General features: G+C 40.5%; 2 protein-coding genes across 2 annotated transcripts; one reads left to right on the top strand and one right to left on the bottom strand.

The window, feature by feature from the left end:
• The first annotated feature begins 5,066 nt into the window (after positions 1-5,066).
• On the top strand, positions 5,067-9,832 carry ppp1r35 (protein phosphatase 1, regulatory subunit 35). Its single transcript, XM_077616269.1, has 6 exons — positions 5,067-5,325; positions 6,149-6,359; positions 6,472-6,532; positions 7,777-7,898; positions 7,980-8,067; positions 9,390-9,832. Exons 2-6 carry the CDS (start codon positions 6,177-6,179, stop codon positions 9,692-9,694), a joined length of 759 nt encoding a protein of 252 aa, XP_077472395.1. The 5' UTR covers positions 5,067-5,325; positions 6,149-6,176; the 3' UTR covers positions 9,695-9,832.
• Positions 9,833-11,070: 1,238 nt separating this feature from the next.
• Positions 11,071-13,523, bottom strand: klf17 (Kruppel like factor 17). Its single transcript, XM_077616355.1, has 3 exons — positions 13,336-13,523; positions 12,235-13,219; positions 11,071-11,807 (listed from the first exon to the last, which is right to left on the bottom strand). Exons 1-3 carry the CDS (start codon positions 13,414-13,416, stop codon positions 11,632-11,634), a joined length of 1,242 nt encoding a protein of 413 aa, XP_077472481.1. The 5' UTR covers positions 13,417-13,523; the 3' UTR covers positions 11,071-11,631.
• Between the last annotated feature and the right edge of the window lie 9,777 nt (positions 13,524-23,300).

The raw sequence follows: 23,300 nt of genomic DNA, 5'->3' as shown, positions 1-23,300 counted from the left end.
ATCATCTGTAGTCAACTCTCGACGAGAGCCGGGACAACTTGTCACAAGCCCTTCCATTCACAACTCTGACAGCCACTGAAAGGGCAGCTGCATGTGAGCGCATGGTTATTACACGCAGCATATCGCCACACGCGCACGCACGCACGTTGTCAGCGACGATCCTCCGCTACATGCCGATTGACATATCAAGCCCATTGGCTCAATTTGTCAAAAACCTGCTGTTATAAACCGCATTTTTTTTATCCAAACAAAACTACAATTATATTTGCATTACAGCCGATGCAACACTTTGTGAAGCGCTACACGTGCTCGGTGGTTGAATGACTATAGGCGTTGTTCATTCTTTTGTTATCATGCAATGAGATCTTACGCCTTGGCTTGATTGCTGGACGTGTCAGCGGCAGTTACCATTCGTATTGGTTCAAATGAGACCAGAATTAATGCCGATACAGTGGCTATATAAATGCGTCAACAATGCAATCTTGCAGACAGGTGTGGTAGCCCCGGGGCTACTGCGCATACGAGCGTCGCTGCAGTGGATCGATCATTGGAGATGTGCATGAATTGTGAGATAGGTGATAGATGCAGAACACACAATGAGATAACTCTTGTCAGGCTTTGGCATGCCGATTTTGGTTTTGGGGTTTACCTTTTTTTAGTCGGATTCAGGTTACAAGAATGTATGTGTGTGACGCTGCTGCCGTACAGATGGTCAGAAGGTGGGGTGAGAGGACGACAGAGGGAGGTGAAAAGCGCTTTGACCATGTAGTGGCGCTAAAATCTCAATTAAGTTAGCCACATCTGTACATAACTATCTTTGTCTTTGTATCACCTTCTCTCCCTCTCTCTTGATATATATATATATATATATATATATATATATATATATATATATATATATATATATATATATATATATATATATATATATATATATATATATATATATATATAGATAGATAGATATTTATAACCACTTTATTCTCATTAGGATCGCAGAGGGTGCTGGAGCCGATTCCTGCTGTCTCCGAGCCAGAGGCGGGGGACACCCTGAATCAGTGGCCAGCCGATCGCAGGGCACAGGGAGACGGACAACCATGCACCCTGTGAAATAATCTTGAAAGTAATCAAATAATGTTTCACATCTATGACATCACCAACAATCCGTGTCATGGCCATGTCATATAGACCTTCCAACCACATCACAACCATCGGTTTCAAAACTATGCATCTTTGTAATAGGGTATGTCCTTTGTTTATATGTTTATATGTAGCCTTTAACATCATCAGTATCACCACCATCATCGGTGTCACTGTCGCGATGCATTTTTGTAATAGGGAATTTGTATGTCCCTTGTCATAGAGAATTTGTATGTCATGAAATCTTGCCCTAAGTAAAATATCGGCTGTGGGAGTAGAGTCGTCGGACCCACCACCTCCGTACTCTCCTTCTGCAGAAGCGTCAAAATCTCACTCATCTGTCTCGGTGTGCTTTACTTGTGTTTGATCTTGTGAATGTTCATAGTGGATCGGACACACCCTCATACCCATACCTAGGGGCAATTTAGAGTGTCCAACAATCAGCCTACCATGCATGTTTTTGGAATGTGGGAGGAAACGGGAGTACCCGGAGGAAACCCACACAGGCCCGGGGAGAACATGCAAACTCCACACAGGTCCAAGTGGTCCTGGGGCAGCTAGACTATGGGACTACTATACTTTTCTCTTTTCCCATTTGGCGATCAGGAATGTTAACATGGGTAGCTGCTGCTGCACCCCACATAAATCCAAAATGTGGATTTCTGGGCAAAGATCATGAGTAGATAGACATTCCAGCAGCGTGGTTATGTTCTTGGTGTCTTTAATTACTCCTCACTGGCTGATGAATCACACCTGGAAGCGCTTGAGTGATTAGGGGCTGGGCCTGTGATTGGGTGGCAGGCACAACCAGCCACCAGTCTGGTCCGGGGCCTGACAGACATGACCTGGATTTGAACCCAGGACCCAGAGGCCGACGCGCAAACCACTCGCATCACCTGGCCGCTATATATATAAATACTATATATAAATACTATATATAGATACTATATATAAATACTATATATAAATACCATATATAAATACTATATATAAATACTATATATAAATACTATTTATAAATACCGGGGGGTGGGCAAACATGTCCTCAAGGGCCGCTGTGGGTGCAGATTTTTGTTCCAACCGATCCAGCACAGACAGTTTAACCAATGGGGTTTCTGCTTAAACATGAAGCACCTGACTGCAATCCACTGATTGCACTTCTAAAATACAGTGGTACCTCGTCACACGACCGCTCGTCATACAATATTCTCGTCTTACGACGGAAATTTCGATCAAATAATTCGCCCGTCATGCGATCAAAATTTCGTGATGCGACCAAGCCTTTTTTGCATATCTTTCGTGTACAACAATATCTACGAACAACGATTAATTCAGACGAGTTTCTACTACGCATCGACCAGGAAACGCACAACGCGCATGCGCGGGCAAAAAGAGGGCTTTCTGGGTAATGAAGTATACTCGTGCACACAACGCCGATAGGCAATGGCACTCTTTCTCAGAATGAAACTTCATTACCCACAATCAATACGTGGGTAAGCTGAGCTGTTGCATTTCCTGTTATTATTGTTATCTAATACGAGGAGTATTATATTACTTCTCGTTTGCTGCTCCTAAGAACATCAGCGGCACTGGCTCGCAATTCCCTCTTTGTAATATTTCTGGTCGCAACTCTCTCATAGGCGCCGTTCAAAGCGGCTGCGTTCAGAGCCATTTCAACGACGGAGTTGCGAGCCGGTCTTTATGAGCAGCGGAGCGATCGCTAAAATGTACTACAAGACTATTTCTCGTTGGCAAGTGGTCGTGGGTTATCCTATTGTGAGGACATTTGTGTGAATCATTTTCGGAATTTTTTGAAGGGAATACGTAGTACAACAGCAAACAGCCCATCGATAGCGAACGTGAGGTTGGAGGCGTGGCAAACCGCCAACCCGGAAAACAAAGGTAACAAAAGATTACAACAAAATTAGAATTAAGTTTTGTGTAAAGTTACATTAAACGTATGTTTGAGTGTCTGTATATATTAATCCAAGTTAATTTAAATTTGTTTGTTCCGTTTACGAGTGCGTTGTCGTGGGAAACAAAAACGAACCCCCCACGCCCCCAAACGTCTCTGTCTCCCGTCGGCGAAATCTGCCCAATTTTAGTTAGATTAAACACATTTTATTACTATTAAACCACTAGTTATGTGTTACTTTGTTAATAGATGGGGAATTAGAAGAAATAAAATATTTTTTCCAATCCAATATCCTGTTTTTGGTGTTTTTTCAGAGAGTTGGAACAAATTAATTTGTTTTCCATTCATTTCAATGGCAAACGTCCGCTCGAGTTACGAGAATCTCGTCATACGATCTCAGTCTCGGAACGGATTACGATCGTATGTCGAGGTACCACTGTACTTCATTTGTGAAAAGGTTTCCTCTTTAGAGGTTGGAATGAAAGCCCGCACCCACTGCGTCCCCTTGTGGAATAGTTTGCCCACCCGTGTTATAGACGGTTTATCAGGGGCTATAGCCGTATATGAAAAATTAGAGGGAACATTGCCCACTACTGCTGTTGATAACTATTTTAAAGGATGTTATTATGTAAATTCGTTTGTATACAAAGCTGTTGGTTCTAATGGGTTGCTTGCTCACCATCAAGTGTGAAATTAAACAAGTAAATAATTGTTGAGCTGTCTATTGCTGATAATATGGCTATGAGGGAACAGTTGGCTCCACTTACTACTCCCATGCTGATGAACTCCACCCATGATTTGGCAGCTATGGCTGTAATGCATTCAACAAGGATATACTACCGTCAGCGGAGATAAAATAAATGTTTTCTTTTTAATCTATTAATACCCATGATTAAAGGTGTATGATATGGTCACAGTGGCAAGACCCGTCTGTAGACTGTGAAGAATCTCCCTAAATTGTAATGATTCTTTATTGCCCAAATATTGTGTATAGTATTTTTAACATTGAGCGGCCCGGTTATATGCGTGGTTAACGCGTCAGCCTCACAGTTCTGGGGTCCTGGGTTCAAATCCAGGTCGGTCCATCTATGTGGAGTTTACATGTTCTCCCCGCGCCTGCGTGGATTTCCTCTGGGTACTCCGGGATCCTCCCACATTCCAAAGACATGCATGTTAGGCTGGTAGGACAATCTAGTGCCCTGCGATCGTCTGGCCACCGATTCAAGTTGTCCCCTGCCTCGTGCCCAAAGTCAGCTGGGATAGGTTCCAGCACCCCCATGACCCTTTTGAGGATAAGTGGTTCAGAAAATGAATGAATAATAACATGTATCAGTTTGATCAATAAATGTATTGTCTTTATAGTGTGTAGATTTAAATCCATGTAAAATTTGATCTTCAAATGTATTGTTATTTTAAATTCATGTTTAATAAAACGTCCCAATTTCACTGGAATTGGTCTTGTGTAATTTTGGAGAGAAGTCTATTTATAAAAAATGCCATTTTCAAAATGTATTCTGTTTTTGTTTGTTTGATAAAACGTCCCAATTTCACTGGAGTTGTTCTTGTACAATTTTTGTGAGAAGTCTATTTATAAAAAATGCAATTTTCAAAATGTATTCTGCTTTGTTTGTTTAATAAAACGTCCAATTGTTCTTGTGCAATTTTTGAGGGAAGTCTATTTAAATAAGCTGTGCCGTGAAGAAAATGAGAATAACTTACTACTGCGTTTATTTTTACGAGAAAGGGTTTTTCCTGTTTCAAAGACGATTTAAATGTATTATTTGTCTCATTTAATCAATGTCTAACTAATGGAATGTTGCAATCTGCATTTCTGAACAACCGAGCAAAAGAACACCTGCAAACTTCTTTAAAATTAAAGAAACTTTTAACCCATAACCCAAATGATTGAAAATTTACAAAAACGTAACATGAAATAGACAGGTCCATAGAGAACCCCTTTTTTTGTCTTGTGCACAATCAAAGAGTAACGCGTGTACCTTGTAAAGTGTACCACTAGATGCCACTGTGGTGTTTGCGCCCAGAAATCGGGCCAGAAATGCCGTCAGAAGAAGCACCAACACGGAGGGAAATTGAAAGTACATTTCGTTCTTGAAAAACAACGATCTAATAGTATTTATTAATAGACATAAAAGGTACCAATTTCAAAGCTGTTTTCAACCAACACACGCCACTACAAAGGACGGAACTGGGATTGAATATGTTTGTGTTTTTACTCGAACTCTGGGTGAACTTGTGCTCTACTGTCTGAGGTAAGCTTCGTTAACACCAGTTAAACTTTTATCTGGCGTTATCTCTCCTGGTTATCATCTTGAACCGAATTTAGTGGGAATGTTCATGAAGGTTCTCAGTTTACGACTGGCGTACATTTTGATGATGCCCCGGTGTAAAAGCAATCCGTCGGTACAAAATTGCAAGGTCGCTTACAGATTTTCCCTCTTGTTTATTGCTTCGAATTGATTGGAGCACAAGAGATGAGACCTACTGCATTTGCATTAGCGTACGTTAGACCTCATACCGTGTGTAATATTATATTCACACATTTTATGACGAGTTGACCAGCATAATTGATACTAACAGTTCTCTCATCTCATTTTCTGATCTACTTTATCCTCACAAGGGTCGCGGGGGGTGCTGGAGCCCATCCCAGCTGACTTCGGTCCAGAGGGACACCCAGATTGGCTAGCCAATTGCAGGGCACAAGGAGACAAACAACCATTCACGCTCACAGTCATACCTAGGGGCATTTTAGAGTGTCCAATCAGCCTCCCATACATGTCTTTGGAATGTGGGCGGAAACCAGAGTACCTGGAGAAAACCCACACAGGAGAACATGCAAACTCCACACAGGTACCGACCTAGATTTGAACCCAGGTCGCCCACTGTGAGGCCGACTGGCTAACCACTCATCCGCCGGGCCGCCTACTAACATTTTAATATACAATATTAGACTTTTTAGATATTCTATTGTTAACGTCTGAAAAGTCACCTAAACCACGTACACTCTGATTACAATGTAAAGTTGCATTGATGGAACAGATTGTTTTGTTATAATTTCAACCTTAACCTTTGAAGGCGTACGCTGCCGCATTTTGCTGTCAGAATGAACAGCAGAGGCGCCTTCCCCTCGCCTCCTCCTTCTCCATCAGTACCTCCGCTCCCCCTCTCCTCCACACCTCCACTGGCACTTTGTCCTGAACTTGAGCTGTCTGTCCTGGCCAGCCCAGCCCCGGAACCCCCAAAACAATATGCGAAAAAACAAAGAGGACAAAACAGAAAGACAAAGGTGGCCACTAATATCTATTGTTGACAGCATTATGTTGGACGTAAAAGTAATGCATCTGATTGCATGAAAAACAGTTTGTTAGTAACTAACGATGTAATCGTTGCCTTTTCAGGTGTGTTATGAAGAGCCCGCTGTGGTGAAAGTAATATCAGAGCCACACGTTTCACCAAAGAGTAAGATGTTACCTCAGCAATCAGCCGGCAATCAAAAGTGGGGGAGATAATTTCCATGGGAGCCGAAATCAAAATACAGTGGTACCTCGAGATACGACGAGCTTAATTCGTTCCGGGACTGAGCTCGTATCTCGATGTATTCGTAACTCAAATGAACTTTTCCCATAGAAATGAACTAAAAACAAATTAATTTGTTCCAACCCTCTGAAAAAACGCCCCAAACAGGATATTGGATTGGAAAAAACATTTTTATTTGTTCTAATTCGCCATCTATTAACACAGTAACAAGTAACTAGTGGTTTAATAGTACTAAAATGTGTTTAATAGTACTAAAATTAGACGGATTTGGCGGCGAGGAGAGAGAGACGGACGAGGGGCGTTTTGCACGGCAATGCGCTCGTGACATAACATATACAAATTTAAATGAACTTGACACACTCAAAAATAAGTTTAATCTAACCTTACACTAAACTTAATTCTAATTTTGTTTTCAATTTTTATACCTTTTTTCTCCCGGGTTGGCTCTATTTGCCCCGCCTCCACCCTGACTTTCAGATGCAACCTGTCAAGGGTTGTTTGCCCTTCAAAATATTCCCGAAAATGATGCACACAAATGTCCTCACAATAGGATAATAGACGACCACTTGCCAACGAGAAGTAGTATATACGCCATTCGCACTGACCAACGGAAAAAAAACACTGAAAAAATGCTACGCTCCGCCCAGTGCTCGTAGAGACATTACACGAGGGAGTTGGGAGCAGAGAGACAGTGCCCATGATGTTCTTATGAGCAGCCTCTCACGTCCGCTGTATGCTCGTATATCAAAATTTGTCTCGTATCTCAACATAAATATTTGCCCCAAATTTTACTCTTATTTCAAATTGCTGGTATGTGGGGGCACTCGTATGTCAAGGTACCACTGTACAGTAATCCCTTGAATATCGTGGTTAATCTAGACCAGACATGGCTGCGATAATCGAAAAATCGCGAAGTAGGGTCACCCCTATTATAACTACATTTTTTTTCTCTTCAGTGCTAAATCCTAGTAGCAAGAGTGGCTTCGGCTTACGAGTTTCAGTGTGGATATTCACATTTTTATGAACTTCAAAATAAAAAAAATATTTATAATAATTAATAGCAGAAAATAATTGCAAAGAAGTGAATTCGCGATAAGTGATGTTGCGATAATCGAGGGAAGACTGTACATTACCCAAAATTGTAATTAGCAGCCCCTCTCTAACAGGTGGAGCTACAAGCGAAACAGCGGAGCTAAAAGCTGCAGTGTCAAATGACTACCCAGACAAACTTGAGGGAGTGGAGCTCAACAGCACCTTGGCTCTAAAAGCAGAGTTGTTGGCATTGCAGGTTTGTTCTGGCTTTGATTAAAAATAATAATAATAATAAAATTATAGTTAACATTTATTTACAATTTGTATTCTTTTCCAGGAAGCAGAGTTTAACACGCACAAAGCTGTTCAAGAGACCTTACAGAAAGTGGAGAAAAAAAAACAGATAAACAACAGAGCAACACAAGGTAACCTGACTATTTTATGAAAGCTAATGTAAAGTCAAAACAAAAATGTCTCTTTTATCTGGCAAATTCAACAGAATACTAAATTTTAATTAATAAAAAGATTAGAAGTAAGAAATTAGAAGCCATTAAAAGAAGACTCACTACCTTACTACGTGCTCAATATAATATTTTATTTTTGTATTGTATTGAAATTGTATTTGTTTTACTATGTTGTCCTGGTTAGCAAGCCAGCGGAACACTATACAGTGGTACCTCGACATACGATCTTAATCTGTTCTGGGACTGAGATCGTATGTCGAGCCTCTCGTAACTCGACGAACGTTTCCCCTTTGAAATTAACTAAAAGCAAATTAATTCATTCCAACCCTCTGAAAAAACACCAAAAACAGGATATTGGATTGGAATTTTTTTAAATTTGTTCTAATTCGCCATATATTGACAAAGTAATAAATAACGAGTGGTTTAATAGTACTAAAATGTGTTTAATATAACTAAAACTGGGCGGATTTCGCGTAGGTTACAGAGGGACAGAAAGAGACGGGAGGGGGGTATCTTTCCACGATAATGCACTCGTAACGGAACTAACACATTTTAATTAACTTGGATTAATATATACAGACACTCAAACATACGTTTATGTAACTACACAAAACTGAATTCTAATTTTGTTTTGATCTTTTTTACCGGGTTGACTCCACCCGCACGTTCAGCCGGAGTCTTCAAAACGAACGCATCAAAGCTCCGCCCCGTGTTCGTAGACATATTTTACACACGAAAGAGATGCGGCAAGACAGTGCGATGGCCACCTGGCTTGGTCACATCTCAAAATTTTGATCGTATCTAGGGCGAATTATTCGATCAAAATTTTCATCGTATCTCGAGCATGTCGTAGGTAGAGCTGATCGTAGGTCGAGGTACCACTGTAGTAGAAATATGCAATGTTGTTATCATTGTTATTCATTAATTTGGAATTTTGCCAGCTAACTGTTCATGTGATTATTACAATTTCTGACTTAATAAAAATTGGGATGAGGTTCAACTCACGCGAAGATCCTTTCACACATGCCTTGACCTATTGTAGTTGTGACCGCGTTTTTAGCCAGTTCACACTGTATTCGCTGGAAATTTACCAATGAACCTACGGTAGTCACAATTCTGGATCCTTTATCAGTATGCGCAGGTGGTTATTTTTCACTTCAAAGTGCAGAAGATGACATAGCTGTCATGTGTCACACCTTGACTGTGCCTTCTTCACACTAAGACGGAATATTTGACAAGCAGTATAGTTATGTTAAATATTACTCCCTCTTATTTTTTCACAGGAATAAATGTCTCGTGGTCTCAAACCCTTTTTAACTCGTTGGTCAGCGTGGATGTACCTGAGAGTGACCTATTAAGCCAAGCTGTTAAAGACAAGTTGCATGTGGCCCCACCAACCCGAAGTCTTGATAACAAACCAGCGGCAAGCCCCTCACTCGTCATCTTTTTAACCCCTGACTTGTTTAGACAGAAGCCACTCCCCGTAGAGGAGGAGCGATGCAATAGCTCCCCTGTGCCAAGACCTCGTCCAGGCTCCTCTACATTTGACCTTTACCGACGACGATGTCGTTGGGAAGCCACCCCTTAATACACTATTTATTTACATTACGCAATTAAAGCTGCTTGCATGTGTCCTTATTTTGGTCACTGGCAAGCTGAAAAGCATAGATGTGCGGAACACCATACACCTGTGAAATTATTTGAATAAAGGTTAATTATATAGTAATTTTTCAATAGTGGATTTGTCTTTTTAATGTGATGACTGCAGAGTGAAAATGTCCATACTAAACTGCTGAAAATGTTGCCTATGTTTTCACGTATGTTTTCAACCAACTAGACTACAGTCTAATATGTCAGTACATCTGCAACAGCAGCAAAGCTACACCCAACAAATACCTTCACTGCCTCACAACAACAACTGTCGTTTGACTGCCATTCGTCATCATGGAGTTCTAACTTTTTGTTCTTGTTTTATTTATTCGATTGTGGTTTTAGCAGTTTTCTTTTTTAAATTGCTCGTGTTAATAATATGAAGTGGGGCCTGTTATCAATCAAAGATAGACAGAAGATTCATTCATTTTCTGAACCACTTATCCATCCTCACAATGGTCGCAAGGGGACAGGACAGACATCCATTCATGTTCACACTTATACCTAGGGGAAATTTAGAGTGGTCAACCAGCCTACCATGCATGTTTTTGGAATGAAGGAGGTAACCGGAGAAAACCCACGCAGGCCCGGGGAGAACTCCACACAGGAGGACCAACCTGGATTTAAACTAAAGACCCCAGAGCTGTGAGGCCAACGTCATAACCACCCAGCCGTCAGACCGCTAAACAGATGTTAAAGAAAAAAAAGTGGCATGTAGTGCACAGATATTGAAAGGCAATATACGGCCACTTACCGACCCCCGCTAGAATATTGAAGTGGACCGTAAACTCAAACAGGTAAGCTCTGGTGATTTATATAATGCCTGAAAAGTTAAATAAAAACATCCGAAAGTAACATTGCATGCCATTGATAGCGATACATGTCCATTTCATATAAATCGGGAAGCCCTTCTGTGAATGCTTATTTTTCAGTGCCATTGACGCCGCTAGACGTCCAATCCAATTTGACTGGGAGTGGCGAATGAACAAACGCTACCTTTTAAATTATCATTTACTTTTTGTTATGTGCAGGATTTGAATCGGTACTTCTTATATGAACAGTCCTTTCACCATCAACAATCTTCTTTGAACGTGCACTTACTTTGCATGTCGTTATAGCAATGACCACTAAAGGGTAGTATTTTACAATCTGTCAACATGCTCTCTTGCGAAAAACTTTTAATGGTAGTTTTAATTTACCATTATTTCGACAAGTATAGGCTGTAACTCAGAAACATTAAAGGTAAAATATACCTTGTGGACATTAAGAATATAATATTAAGTCACTAATAAGGGAATAAAACATTCGCACAACTATTTCTTGAAAAACTTTTATTAGAGCCTGGAGCATACAATACATGTATTCTTGAACAATGAGAACTCGCAGATCAAAACAACTGATTCCTTCAATTATTGTCCCTCTGTCCGGACATGTATGTGATTAAAAATGTAAAAGAAATTACATCATTAAATAATTTCCCTGCAGACTTTAATGTTGCCTTTTTTTTAACTTCCGAACCCGATTCATACACACTTCATGAAAATAACTTAGGCTTGACCTACAATGCACACATGGTTATATTTGTCATGTTTGTCAGTGTGAGACAATTTTGATTAAAAAAATACAGCTTCTAAAATTAAGGAGGTATCTAAAATCTTTAATATTAAAAACAGAAGCAAAAAAATAAACATTGTGCAGCACAGTGCAGCATTCTGGGTCCTGCCCAACGTGCAGCCCCTCTCTAAGGCACTCAAAACAGTCAATAACTTATTTGGAAGGCGGCTAGAGTCCGTCATAATTTAGCTCAACATATGCACAGGTATGTACAATGCTTGCGAAGGCACATCAATGGAGATGAGGCAATCGGTGTAAAGTCTACATGTGTCTTTTCATGTGGAGGGCCAGGTGGTCCGAGCGAGAAAAAGCCCTCTCACAGAGGTGACACTGGAACGGCCGGTGACCAGTGTGCTTGCGAAAATGACGTGTCAGCTCATCTGACCTCGCGAACTTCCATCCACATCCTTCCCAGTTGCAGTGGTAAGGTTTCTCACCTGTGGGATGACAGGAAGATAAGCTATGTTTATACACATTGTATCTCTATCACAGGGTGGCCCGGCGGATGAGTGGTTAGCGCGTTGGCCTCATAGTAGGAGACCTGGGTTAAAACCCAGGTCGGTCGATCTGTGTGGAGTTTTCATGTTACCCCGGGCCTGTGTGGGTTTTCTCTGGGTACTCCGGTTTCCTCCCACATTCCAAAAAGACATGCATGGTAGGCTGATTGGACACTAAATTGCTCTTAGGTATGAGTGTGAGTGTGAATGGTTGTTTGTATCCTCGTGCCCTGCGATTGGCTGGCCACCAATTTAGGGTGTCTGCCCCGAAGTTTGCTGGGATAGGCTCCAGCACCCCCAGCGACCCTAGTGAGGATAAAGCGGTTCATAAAAATGAGATAAGTATCTCTACAATCACGGGGCTCACCTGTATGAGTCCTCATGTGGGCTTTGAGGTGTGAGCTTTTGGTATACGTTTTCCCACACCCAGGGAATTCGCAGTTGTGCGTGGCGGCCCTCTTTCGGGCCCACGACCTGCGCCCTCTCTTCTGCTTCATGAGGCCCAGCTCATCTTGCCCGTAGAAATCCATAAGAGCCGGCGAGGACGGCGGGGTAAGCATGGCCCCTTGCGCGGAAGCCCCCTGCCTCTGATGCTGCTGGTGGTCTTGGTGATGGATGTGCGTGGGTTCCGCGTGAATGCTGTACTGCCCCTGGAAGCGCGTGTGCATGTTGTGCTGGGCGTAATGGTAAGAGCTGCTCAAGTAATTGTTTTGGAGGTGGTGACTAGTGAGGTTGAGCTGCACTAAACGACAGTCTGTGCGCCCCTGGGGTCCCTGCTGCATGGTGGGCGGAAGGAAACCTGTCGGGTGACTCTGCGGGTGCATGAAAGCAGAAGGCCCCATAAAGTCCCCACCGGCCAACATACACGACTGGCCTCTGGGCTCGGTTTTAATTTTGCATCCAATCGGTGAGGGCTGGTAGTGTGTCACCGGATTTATCGCACCCAGCTCCATGTACTCTCGGCCATCTCTCGCCGCGTTGTCCGCGCAATCCGGCGAACTCTCCCGCGGGTAGCCGACGTCAGGGGCGAAAAGTTCCGCCATTAGACTGCGCAAGGGGCTCGCATCGTTGAATCGGACCCCGCCGTGGTCGTCGTGGAGCTGCTGCGTGGCAGGCCGATCAGCGCGTTCCGACGCCGAGCTGCCGCCGCAGCTCTCCGGGGACTCGGGCAGGGCATAGGCGCACGCCTGGACCGGAGACGTGTCCCCGCTGCTGTCGGCGCCGAGGGTATTTGATAAAATAAAATCGATGTCCAAGAATTTGCCCAGCTCGTCCTCGTCTTTGGAGGACAAAACCGGTGATTTGACAATGCTGAATTCCACTTGGATGCCCGTCGCATCGTCTTGAAGTCGCTGAGAAGAAGAGTTGTACATTTGTAAAGAATACAAAAACAGAGGGGTAAAAATAATTGCACAGTAGTAGTAGTAGTAAGCGACTCTTACAATCTGACAAAAGTTTGAATTCTTACATTATTGTAAGGTCCCAGCATCGATTGGAAGCATGGAAACGACGCAGTGGTGGTGGGCATCGTCAGGTCAGTTAAAGCCATGCAGACGATTCAATCCAGATCAAACGGGAAAATAATAATAAAAGAAAAAACGAATTAAAAATCGAAAAAAACATGCAAATTGGCCCCTCTTTCCATGGGTTGCTGCGTCTTTTTGGTCGCCGGATAACTTGCCGGAGCACCCCATAAGTACCTCGGCTCATACTGGGGGTGGGGGGCGTGGCAACAGCTCCTCCCTTCCATCAACGCAAATTTATCATCACATCAAGCTCAATCAGGTCTGGTAATTTATCCAGATGAATCATTTTCGTCTTTCAGATTATTTTCATTTTTTCACTTTCGACTCAGAGGAGCCTTTTTTTGCCACGAGGATAATAAATTAAGATTTTACTTTTTTTGCCTCACATGTTAAAATCGCTATAACAGTGGCACAAAGTGTGGTTGATTCCATATCTTGTGAATGATCACTTTTTTAATCCCCGGCCCCTGTTCCGAGCAAAGCCATTAATTTGTCCCCAATTGATCGACGTGAATGTGTGATGCGCTATTAGAGGCCCATCGAAACGAGCTGTTAATCTGACTGTCAAACAAAAGACTACATGTTTCTTTAATTATTTCTCCTCCCTGCCCCTCCTGCTCTGAAAGCCCCCGCAGTAATGGCTATGATAATGTTGGCCTACCAGTGCTTGTCGAGAGGGAACACAAAACATTCGAAATGACAATGAAAAAACATTAGGTTGATTACACTTTAAATTTTTTTTTTAAATTTAGCCAGTCAAAAGCAGTCAGTTAAAATAAATTCCACTCCATTTAAAACACAGAGCTGAAGAACAGTAATATAAAATATGAATAGGAGCATCACATTTTTTGGGGCCACTGTAATTATTAGTTTAATAGTTTAATTTGGTCAAAATTTTCCAAACTACCATTTGCAGGGGATAGTTGATCCCAGTTATTTCTAAAATGGGCTATTCTTAATCAACCTGTTATAGAATGCTATATAGTGTAATAGTAAATGGCACATTTACTAAAAAAAATATAGTAGCCCCTATATAGCACCTAATTGACTGGGAATTTATGCAAAACAAATTACACTTCTGTCTATTGCCAAGCAAATGCATTAGATATAGCCAGGAAATACTACTGGTTCCATAAAACATAAATAGTTAAGACATTTGAGCAAATAATACTTTAATTCTTGGGCTCCTCGGGGAGAATATCACAGTTTTTCATTTGCCATCATAAGTGTGATTAAAAAAATAATGATTTAAGTTAGTTGAAACAAAACTGGGGGGAAAACAGAAAGACTGAGATAAAGAACCACCTCAGGCTCAGGTTTCTCCCTTTGTGACTCTTCTAAAAAGGGAGGAAGCCGTCCAGCTTGAGTGTTTTCTAAACACAATTACTGAAGATTACAGTCAGACAGAGCTGTGGCATGCCATCTTATAGATACAATAAACTGCCTCAGAGTTTACCAAGAATAAATAAAAGATGGGTTTGGTTAAGACTTTGTTTTGCTCCTAAAATCTTAAAAGGATGTTGACTCACAAATTCTTTATTCGGTCTCCAGTCACCTTAATAAGATGTAAAAATTAAATCTGATATCATATTAGCTCACACCAGTTTTGAACAGTAAAATAATTGATACATATTTCAATTGCTACAGAAAAGTGCAATCTGGATCATTTATTTATGAGATAGTTGATGTGAAAAAAGGGGTTGCGCAAATGGGTGATCTGTTTTTAACATGGAAATGCACACTTGTCTACCAGCAATTAGAGTATGCATGATCCAAAACAAATTTGGGTAATACTAGATTTCATTTTAAATACACTTATTTGGATAGCAGGAGAACAATACAGCACTGACTGTTACATTCAAGAAATATATCAAGTACTTCATCACAATATCTGCCTCAGGACCTACTTTTACAATCCAGTCAAAAGGTCTCTTCCAAAAGCCAAAAGCCTTAATTTTTAGTTAGGTTAAAATAGTTCCAGTTTAGGCGAATTTTAAGTTAAACACTGGGTCAAAACAGGGCCATTTACCATTTGGGTAAACAGGGCCATTTACCATTTGGGTAAATGTGTCCTAAAATTATGTTTCTTCATCAGGATATATTAATACATTAATTTATTTGGTCGAACTAACATAATTGGTCCCTTTTTAGCCCAACTTGTTTGATAAAATGAGTAACCTAAATTGTGAATTAAAAATAATACTTGTTTCATAATGTCTGTATATTATGAAACATGGAGACTACAATTCAAAATTATATATATATATATATATATATATATATATATATATATATATATATATATATATATATATATATATATATATATACAGCATTTAGTGAATTGATGAATACCAATTAGGGACGCTTTCATTCATTCATTCACCTTCCATACCACGCACCCTCAAAGGGTTGCTGGAGCCAAACCAAACCAAACTGACTTCAAGCAAATGGCAAACTCCACCCTAGACTGGTCAGCAATCAGTCGTAGGGCACACAGAGAGAAATGGCGGTGAGTGGTTAGAGCGTCAGCCTCACATTTCTGGGGCTGAGGGTTCAATCCCAGGTCGGTCCTCACTGTGTGGAGTTTGCATGTTCTTCCCAGGCTTGTCTGGGTTTTCTCCAGGTACGTCGGTTTCCTCGCACATCCCAAAACATGCAGAGTAGGCTGGGTCTACGCACTATATTGCCCCAAGATATGAGTGTGCGCATGAACGATTGTCCGTCTTCTTGTGCACTGCGATTGGCTGGCCACCAATTGAGGGTGTCCCCTGCCTGGTGCCTGTAGTTAGCTCGGATGCCCTTCCGAAACATGATATGGAAATTTAGTGACCCAGATCAATAACCCAATAAATATGAGCTACTATGAATAACCTATATGATTTATGGTTAAATGATCAAGCATCTAAAATAATACATTGTTAATTTGACACGATAATGTGGACACGCACAGAAAAACTAACAAAACTAAAAAGCACATTTTTAGTGTGACATGATCCTGGGTGCAAATTAAACCACTTGCTATATCAAACAAAAGATTACTGTCCCACCTTAGTGTTTAGTTAGTGGCGCTAAAAGGTTTATCTTGCACCATTAGTCAGACGCCTCACGCTGTCTAAATGCTTTAATTGTGTTCAGCACTAATGAAGATATAAACAATGACCTTAATGAGATCAGGTGACCACATACCAAGCAGTTTTTAGCGTATTGGTGGGATTAATTAGTCTTTGATTCTGACAGTGTGAAAGAGTTCATATTTTAACAAGGAGTAGTTTATCTGAGGTACTGTTTATTTGAAGTGACTGTCACTATTTTCCAATTCCAAAATAATGGCTATATATATATATATATATATATATATATATATATATATATATATATATATATATATATATATATATATATATATATATATATATATATTTATATTTATGTTTGAACATGTGGAAAAAGTTGCTGATCACAGACACTTACTGTTGTACTATCTTTTGCTGGTCTGCAGAGAGCCATGACATTATGTTCTTCACAAGTGTATGTAAACTTTTGACCACAACTGTACACAAGTACGGACATACAAGTAATGATAATAATAAGTAAAAATTCACATTGAAATTAATTCATTTTCCGTACCGCTTATCCTCACAAGGGTCATGGGTCACTTTGAAATATCCACTTCGAAAATAATAATGTTGCACCAAATTGTGATAAGGAAAATCGTCTCTGTTTTATACTATTCATTCATTTATTTATCTTCTGAATTGCTTATTCTCATAAGGGTCGCGGGGGTCCAAGTGGTTATTCCCATAGCCAGGACATTTGTTGTTTTAATTGTAGTTTCTGTGGCTCTGTTATTTTTACCCGTGTTTCACACTACAAAAATATACAGGGGAATTGTCACAAAAAGAATGACAATATTTCCTCTTATTTTAAGCACATGCATCTCATTGCACGTTTCTTCTTTCCACACTAATTTTCTAAAATGTATTCTGCAGTGAAGCAATTCTATCAATAGTAAGACAGAGCTTTGTGTTGAAAAGTGTCTTTGTGAATTGCACATGAAGACTACAAACTTCACCTTTGCTGCTGTAAATTTGTTTTATAAGTGATCACCTTGAATCACTAGTCTTAATCCCCAGACGAACATAGTTCTTACTCAGCCTAGAGATTTGTGTCATCTTTAGCATTGATGTTACATAACTTGTTATTTTAATCTAGTTTGTTGTATTATCTGCGGATACTAAAATTCCTGGAAGGTTTTTGTGTTTTCCTTGGGGTCATATTGTTTTTTGGCTGAAATTGGACTCAATAGCTACTTGCCTTTAAGAGCATTGTACAGCCTATACCTTTTCTTGTCCGCCTGTTGATTTATGACAAACGCAATTACAATATGAACTAAATAATCATCAATAACATAGCTGTGCTGCCCTCTGATCTCATAACAATCTGTGAATTATGAACAAAAAAACGTTCATTTTATTTTTTTTAATCAATATTTTTAAATTTAGAAAATAAATATAATGACCCCAGTTCCCAGGTGCTTAGAATTCCAAAAAGAACATTGTTTGTGTCCATAAAACCTTAACTCATGTCTATCTGCTGTTATTTGACGAGATCTTGCACTTTAAGCAAGGAAGAAACCGGTCTCGCTTCTTTCTTTTTTTCTTTTTGACTCAGTTTCATCTCCCCTCCCCCTAAAGGTTTGCAAGAGAGATTGAGGATGTGACCATTGCTTTTTTTCCAGCTAACTCCTACCTCCAGTGACTATTTATCAGTTCCACCTGTTTTGTGTGGATTAGTGTTTGACAAGAAAAAAAAGTGCAATACAAGTTTTAAATAATGAGAGCTGTTGTAAGAATTTTTGATGAACTCACAAATCAATAAGAAATTACGAAAAATAATTAGAAATTGCCAACCAAGGCGGCCCGGCGACATGAGTGGTTAGCGTGTTGGCCTCACAGCTCTGGGGTCCTGGGTTCAAATCCAGGTCGATCGACCTGAGTGGAGTTTGCATGTTCTCCCCGGGCCTGCGTGGGTTTCCTCCTGGTACTCCGGTTTTCTCCCACATTCCAAAAACATGCATGGTAGGTAGGGTATGAGCGGGCATGTTTGTCCATCTCCTCGTGCCCTCCGATTGGCTGGCCACCGATTCAGGGTGTCCCCCTTCTCTGGCCCGGAGTCAGCTGGGATAGGCTCCAGGACCCCCGGGGCCCTATTGAGGATAAAGCGGTTCAGAAAATGAATGAATGAATAATTGAATTGTCAACCAACGGTGGAGTGGTTCTTTTCCCCGACTTCGGTGTGGGCAGCGTGGGATCGATTCCCACTCAGTGGTGGTGTGATTGTGAGGGTGAATGGTCATCTTTATTCATGTGTCCTACAACTGACTGGCATTTAGTCTAGGTTGAAATACGCCTTTCGCCCAAAGTCCGCTTAAATCGGCTCCAGGACCCCACCCCATGACCCTGACAAGGGTAAGTGGTGTTTGAAATGGATGGTGAGAAAACAATTGTTTATATATCATCTTAAATTGTATTATATAACAGTAATATAAATATCCAACACCTCATGTAGTGTGAAATATTCAATGACTACTGATCCGGCATCTCAGTTGACCCACGACCCTGTCGCAGGAAGACTGGCACTTTGGAATTTCTGATTGTAATGCCACAATGTGAGATGCCATACAAATTACTAGCAGATTGACCAATTGTGAAACTTTTGTGACAGGGGTGTGCTTTCATTTGCACGCCCTCTCTCGCCATCATATTTAAAAAAAAATACTCCCTGAGAATGCAGTGTTTCTTGACCTCACAAAGATAAAATAAATAGAGAATTCCATTTTCCCATCTTGTGTCACCTCTGTCTCAAAAATTGATTGACAGCTGCTTTCCCCACGACATCTGCCGGACTGTATTTAGCAATGTTTAGGCAGGCTCTGATCTTGAAGTTTGATAACTCTGTTCTAAGACACATTGCAATATCATTACACAATATCATGCAAACTGACATTGCAGTTGTCCAAACAAAATTGTGATCATGCATACTATCTCAACATTGGGAAGTTGGAGCTAACGATTAAAAAGTGTGGTGTGGAAGCTTGTTTTTTTTCCTTAAACCCTAAAACATGTTTTAAATGGTCATAATACAATCTGTTTACCAACTGGGATCAGTCAGAAAAATGCTGTGTCATCTCCATGAAATGTAGATGGCACTCAAACAGCTTTGTATTTAGCTGGGTGTTTAGAGTGTTACCTTTTAGAATAGATGTTGATATAGATAGAACCTTTGTGACTGGCTGAGTATGCCACATGTGTGTGTCAAAGTGGCGGCCCAGGGGCCAAATCTGGCCCGCCGCATCATTTTGTGTGGCCTGGGAAAGTAAATCATGAGTGCCGACTTTCTGTTTTAGGATCAAATTAAAATGAAGAGTATAGATGTATATTAAATTTCCTGATTTTCCCCCTTTTAAATCAATAATTGTCATTTTTTAATCATTTTTTTCTGTGTTTTTAGTTCAAAAATCTTTTTTAAAATCTAAAAATACATTTAAAAAAAGCTAAAATAAACATTGTTTTAGATCTATAAACATGAATATTCAGGGCTTTTAATCCAGTTCTTTTAATCCATTTATAAAAAAAAATATATAAATATCATTTCTAAAATGGTCCGGCCCACTTGAAATCAAGTTGACATTTAAGCGGCCCGCGGACCAACCCGAGTCTGACACCCTTGGAGTATGCCTTCTTTCAATAGGCACAAGAAGAAATCTAGCCAAAAACTCTGACATTGAGTGATACCACCATTTATCACCTTTTGGTGCTAGCAGAAACTTGAGTTGCAAGTAGAAATAAATATCACTTATGGGGGAGACGAGCAGGTGAGGAATGATGGAATAAACCCAGTTACTCAGAGCTAAAACAAGAGGAACTAGCACAAACTCATTCTGGAAAGGGTTGCGGGTGTTGGTGGAGCCTAAGCCAGATAACTTCGGGCGAAAGGCAGACTACACCCTAGACTGGTCGCCAGTCAGCCGTAGGGCACACAGAGGGACAAATAATCATACGCACTCACAATCATACCACCACCAGTGGGAAACGAGCCCACACCTGCCTGCACCAAAGTCAGACGAGTAAACCTCTACACCACGAGGCGGCATTAAAAACACAAACAAACAAAAATATTACAAAAAAGACATATAGATGTACAGTGGTACCTCGAGATACGAGCTTAATCCATTCCGGGACTGAGCTCGTATGACAAGTTTCTCGTAACTCGAGGGGAAGTTTCCCGTTGAAATGAATGGAAAACAAATTAATTCGTTCCAACTCTCTGAAAAAAACACCAACAACAGGATATTGGATTGAAAAAAATGGTTGGCTAGCGGCTCCTGTTAGCTTGTAGCATCTGTGTTCGCATCCCCTCGAACGGCGCCCATGATAGAGTTGCTACCGGGGATGCTGTTGCGAGCCAGTGCCCCCGATGTTCTTATGAGCAGCCAACGAGAAGTAATATAATACTCCTCGTATTAGATAAAAATAACAGGAAATGCAGCAGATGAGCTGTGCACGAGTATACTTCATTACCCAGAAAGCCCTCTTTTCCCCGCGCATGCGCGTTGTGCGTTTCCTGGTCTGAATAACTCATCCGGTGCTCGTAAATATTTTTATACACGAAAGATATGCAAAAAAAAATGCCATGGCCACCTGGCTTGGTCGCATCACAAAATTTTGACCGCATCACGGGCGAATTATTCGATCGAAATTTCCCCCGTAAGACGAGCATTTTGTATGATGAGCGGTCGTATGACGAGGTACCACTGTATAGCTAGTTGTGTGCGAGCATATCTATTCATAACCATGCATCTTGCAAGGAGTTTTATTGCACATGTTCTAATCTGATTTAAAACTATGTCTTGTTGAGTACTTTGGTCTAGTTATGACACAGCTGCTGTAATTACATTCTATCATTAAAAGTTTTTGTTCCTTCTCACACTGAAGCCCTGAAACTTTGATTTTTTTAAAATCTGGTACAAAATAATTTAAGCCACAGCCCTGCACAAGGATTCATTATTACTATTTAACACCAACCTATTTGAACAAAAATAATAGAGTTGAATCCTCAAAACAATGTTGCCAAAAAAAAAAACAAGTATCGAGGAGCACAACCTAAAGTGATATTGACCAGGTGCTGAGAGCGACAATGGACCAACAAGACTGAACAGAAAATGTCTGATTGGCCCAGCACACATAGAGCAGGCAATCGCTGGTGACATAAATTTGGATGAGATACAGCAGACAACAAACCAGAATGTCACTAAACCCAACATACAACATAACAAGGGAACAACCAAAACTATAACTGAACTAATACCATCTAAATAAACACAAACCCTGACGTAAGGTAGTTTTTGGTTTCTTTTTCAGGAGGTAGTATGAGTTAAAACAGGGAAATGGTTTTGGGTTGCTGTGGAATTATAATGTGTTCAGGTGCAATCTGTGCACTATTTTCTCTTTTAGTGGGGGGTGCATAGTGTCTCATCTATCTTGGCTAATATAGTTCGTCTTTCATTGGCTTAGATGCCTTACTGCTAACTAACCGTGACATTCTAGACGCACGCCAAAGGGTCAAAATCGGATCCATTGTTATCCTTTTGTTAGACTCATCAGAAAAAAAACACGCTAATTGTGGCACAATTGCAGCCAACCTGTTCAACTTTAAGAAAGGTTACATGCGTCAAATGATGATGAAGTGCTCTTTAAAAATACAACTATTGTCTCCTTTACTGTACGGGCTACAGAGAAACTAAAGACAGCTTCTTTACTACATGGTTGAGCAAAAGGTCAAGAAGGGATACATATATTGTAGTGCAACACTGGGTATTTTGTGTTGCTCAGCTCCGAGTGCCATTTCCATCGAAGCCACGCATGGATATAAAAATAGTCAATTAGGATGTTAAAATGCTGACAAATAATGATTTACAGATTTTTTCCCCCACACAATATTGGTTGCTGAAATAACATGACTGTTTTTTACATACTCAAGGAGAAAGAATCTGGTGGCTCTGCTTTCAAGTTTAAAGGTCTTTCAGACACTTTTGTTGAGGATTCATCCTATGATTTATACTACCATTTGTTTGTCTTTGCAATTAAAAAAACATATAAATGAGAGGTGACTTTGTGGTATTTATGCTTCAAACTAGGATTTCTTAACAGTATTGGTGGTTTTAGCTCATTCTGACATCCATTCTAGTTTCTGTTTCTTCTCAGACATTGCAGCTAAGTGTTTTGAAACGTGGAAGACAGACAGGAGTGCAAATAATTACCCTTCCCAGGTATCTGGGCTGATTGTTGCGGCTGAGCATGAGTGAAGAGGGCTCTGTGTGTGACTGCGTTTGTGTTGGTCCAAACATCCTGTGTCTTTTTGACCTTGCCATGCTGGAGACACACGGAGACAGTCTTGTGTCCTTAGACAAGAGTTGTGCTTTCACCTGAGCAGAGAAGCCCAGCCAATTACACCCATTTACCCCTCTCACCCTCCCCAAAAGACAAGACAAAAGGCAACTCAGATGGTTAAGTGTCTGTCAGTCCATTAATGAGTTGGTGAAGGGATTAGGATTTTCATGGATTTACTGATGTCTTTCAGTTTATGCACTGACACTGATTACCGTGACTCATGGAATGAAAAACAATATCCAGGCTTCATTGGAAACAGGTTTAGAAATATTTCATTCATTTAAAAAAAAACTTTTACCACCACTATGTTTGTTGTTGAAACTTTTGTAGAAGCATATTGTCATCAAAGTTCCTTCTAATTTTGTGGTTATTAATTATGCATACATTAGAAATCAAATCCACTGTGTGACAATTGACAACTGCACAATGAAAAAACTAAATTAAAAAATACTGAG

This window comes from Stigmatopora argus, chromosome 12 (genome assembly GCF_051989625.1).
Source record: "Stigmatopora argus isolate UIUO_Sarg chromosome 12, RoL_Sarg_1.0, whole genome shotgun sequence".
NCBI classification, from domain to species: Eukaryota; Metazoa; Chordata; class Actinopteri; order Syngnathiformes; family Syngnathidae; genus Stigmatopora; species Stigmatopora argus.
The sequence above is the reverse complement of the archived record's forward strand: the minus strand, read 5'-3'. Positions and strand labels throughout refer to the sequence as shown.

What these genes read in the sequence shown, in the direction of transcription:
- ppp1r35 (XM_077616269.1), top strand. Translation starts at nt 6,177, where the DNA reads ATGAACAGCAGAGGCGCCTTCCCCTCGCCTCCTCCTTCTCCATCAGTA. An exon ending in GCCACACGTTTCACCAAAGA is followed by an intron (nt 6,533 to 7,776) that starts GTAAGATGTTAC and finishes CCTCTCTAACAG; the next exon opens with GTGGAGCTACAAGCGAAACA. An exon ending in AAACAACAGAGCAACACAAG is followed by an intron (nt 8,068 to 9,389) that starts GTAACCTGACTA and finishes ATTTTTTCACAG; the next exon opens with GAATAAATGTCTCGTGGTCT.
- klf17 (XM_077616355.1), bottom strand. Translation starts at nt 13,416, where the DNA reads ATGGCTTTAACTGACCTGACGATGCCCACCACCACTGCGTCGTTTCCA. An exon ending in TGCTGGGACCTTACAATAAT is followed by an intron (nt 13,220 to 13,335) that starts GTAAGAATTCAA and finishes TCTTCTTCTCAG; the next exon opens with CGACTTCAAGACGATGCGAC. An exon ending in CCACATGAGGACTCATACAG is followed by an intron (nt 11,808 to 12,234) that starts GTGAGCCCCGTG and finishes GTCATCCCACAG; the next exon opens with GTGAGAAACCTTACCACTGC.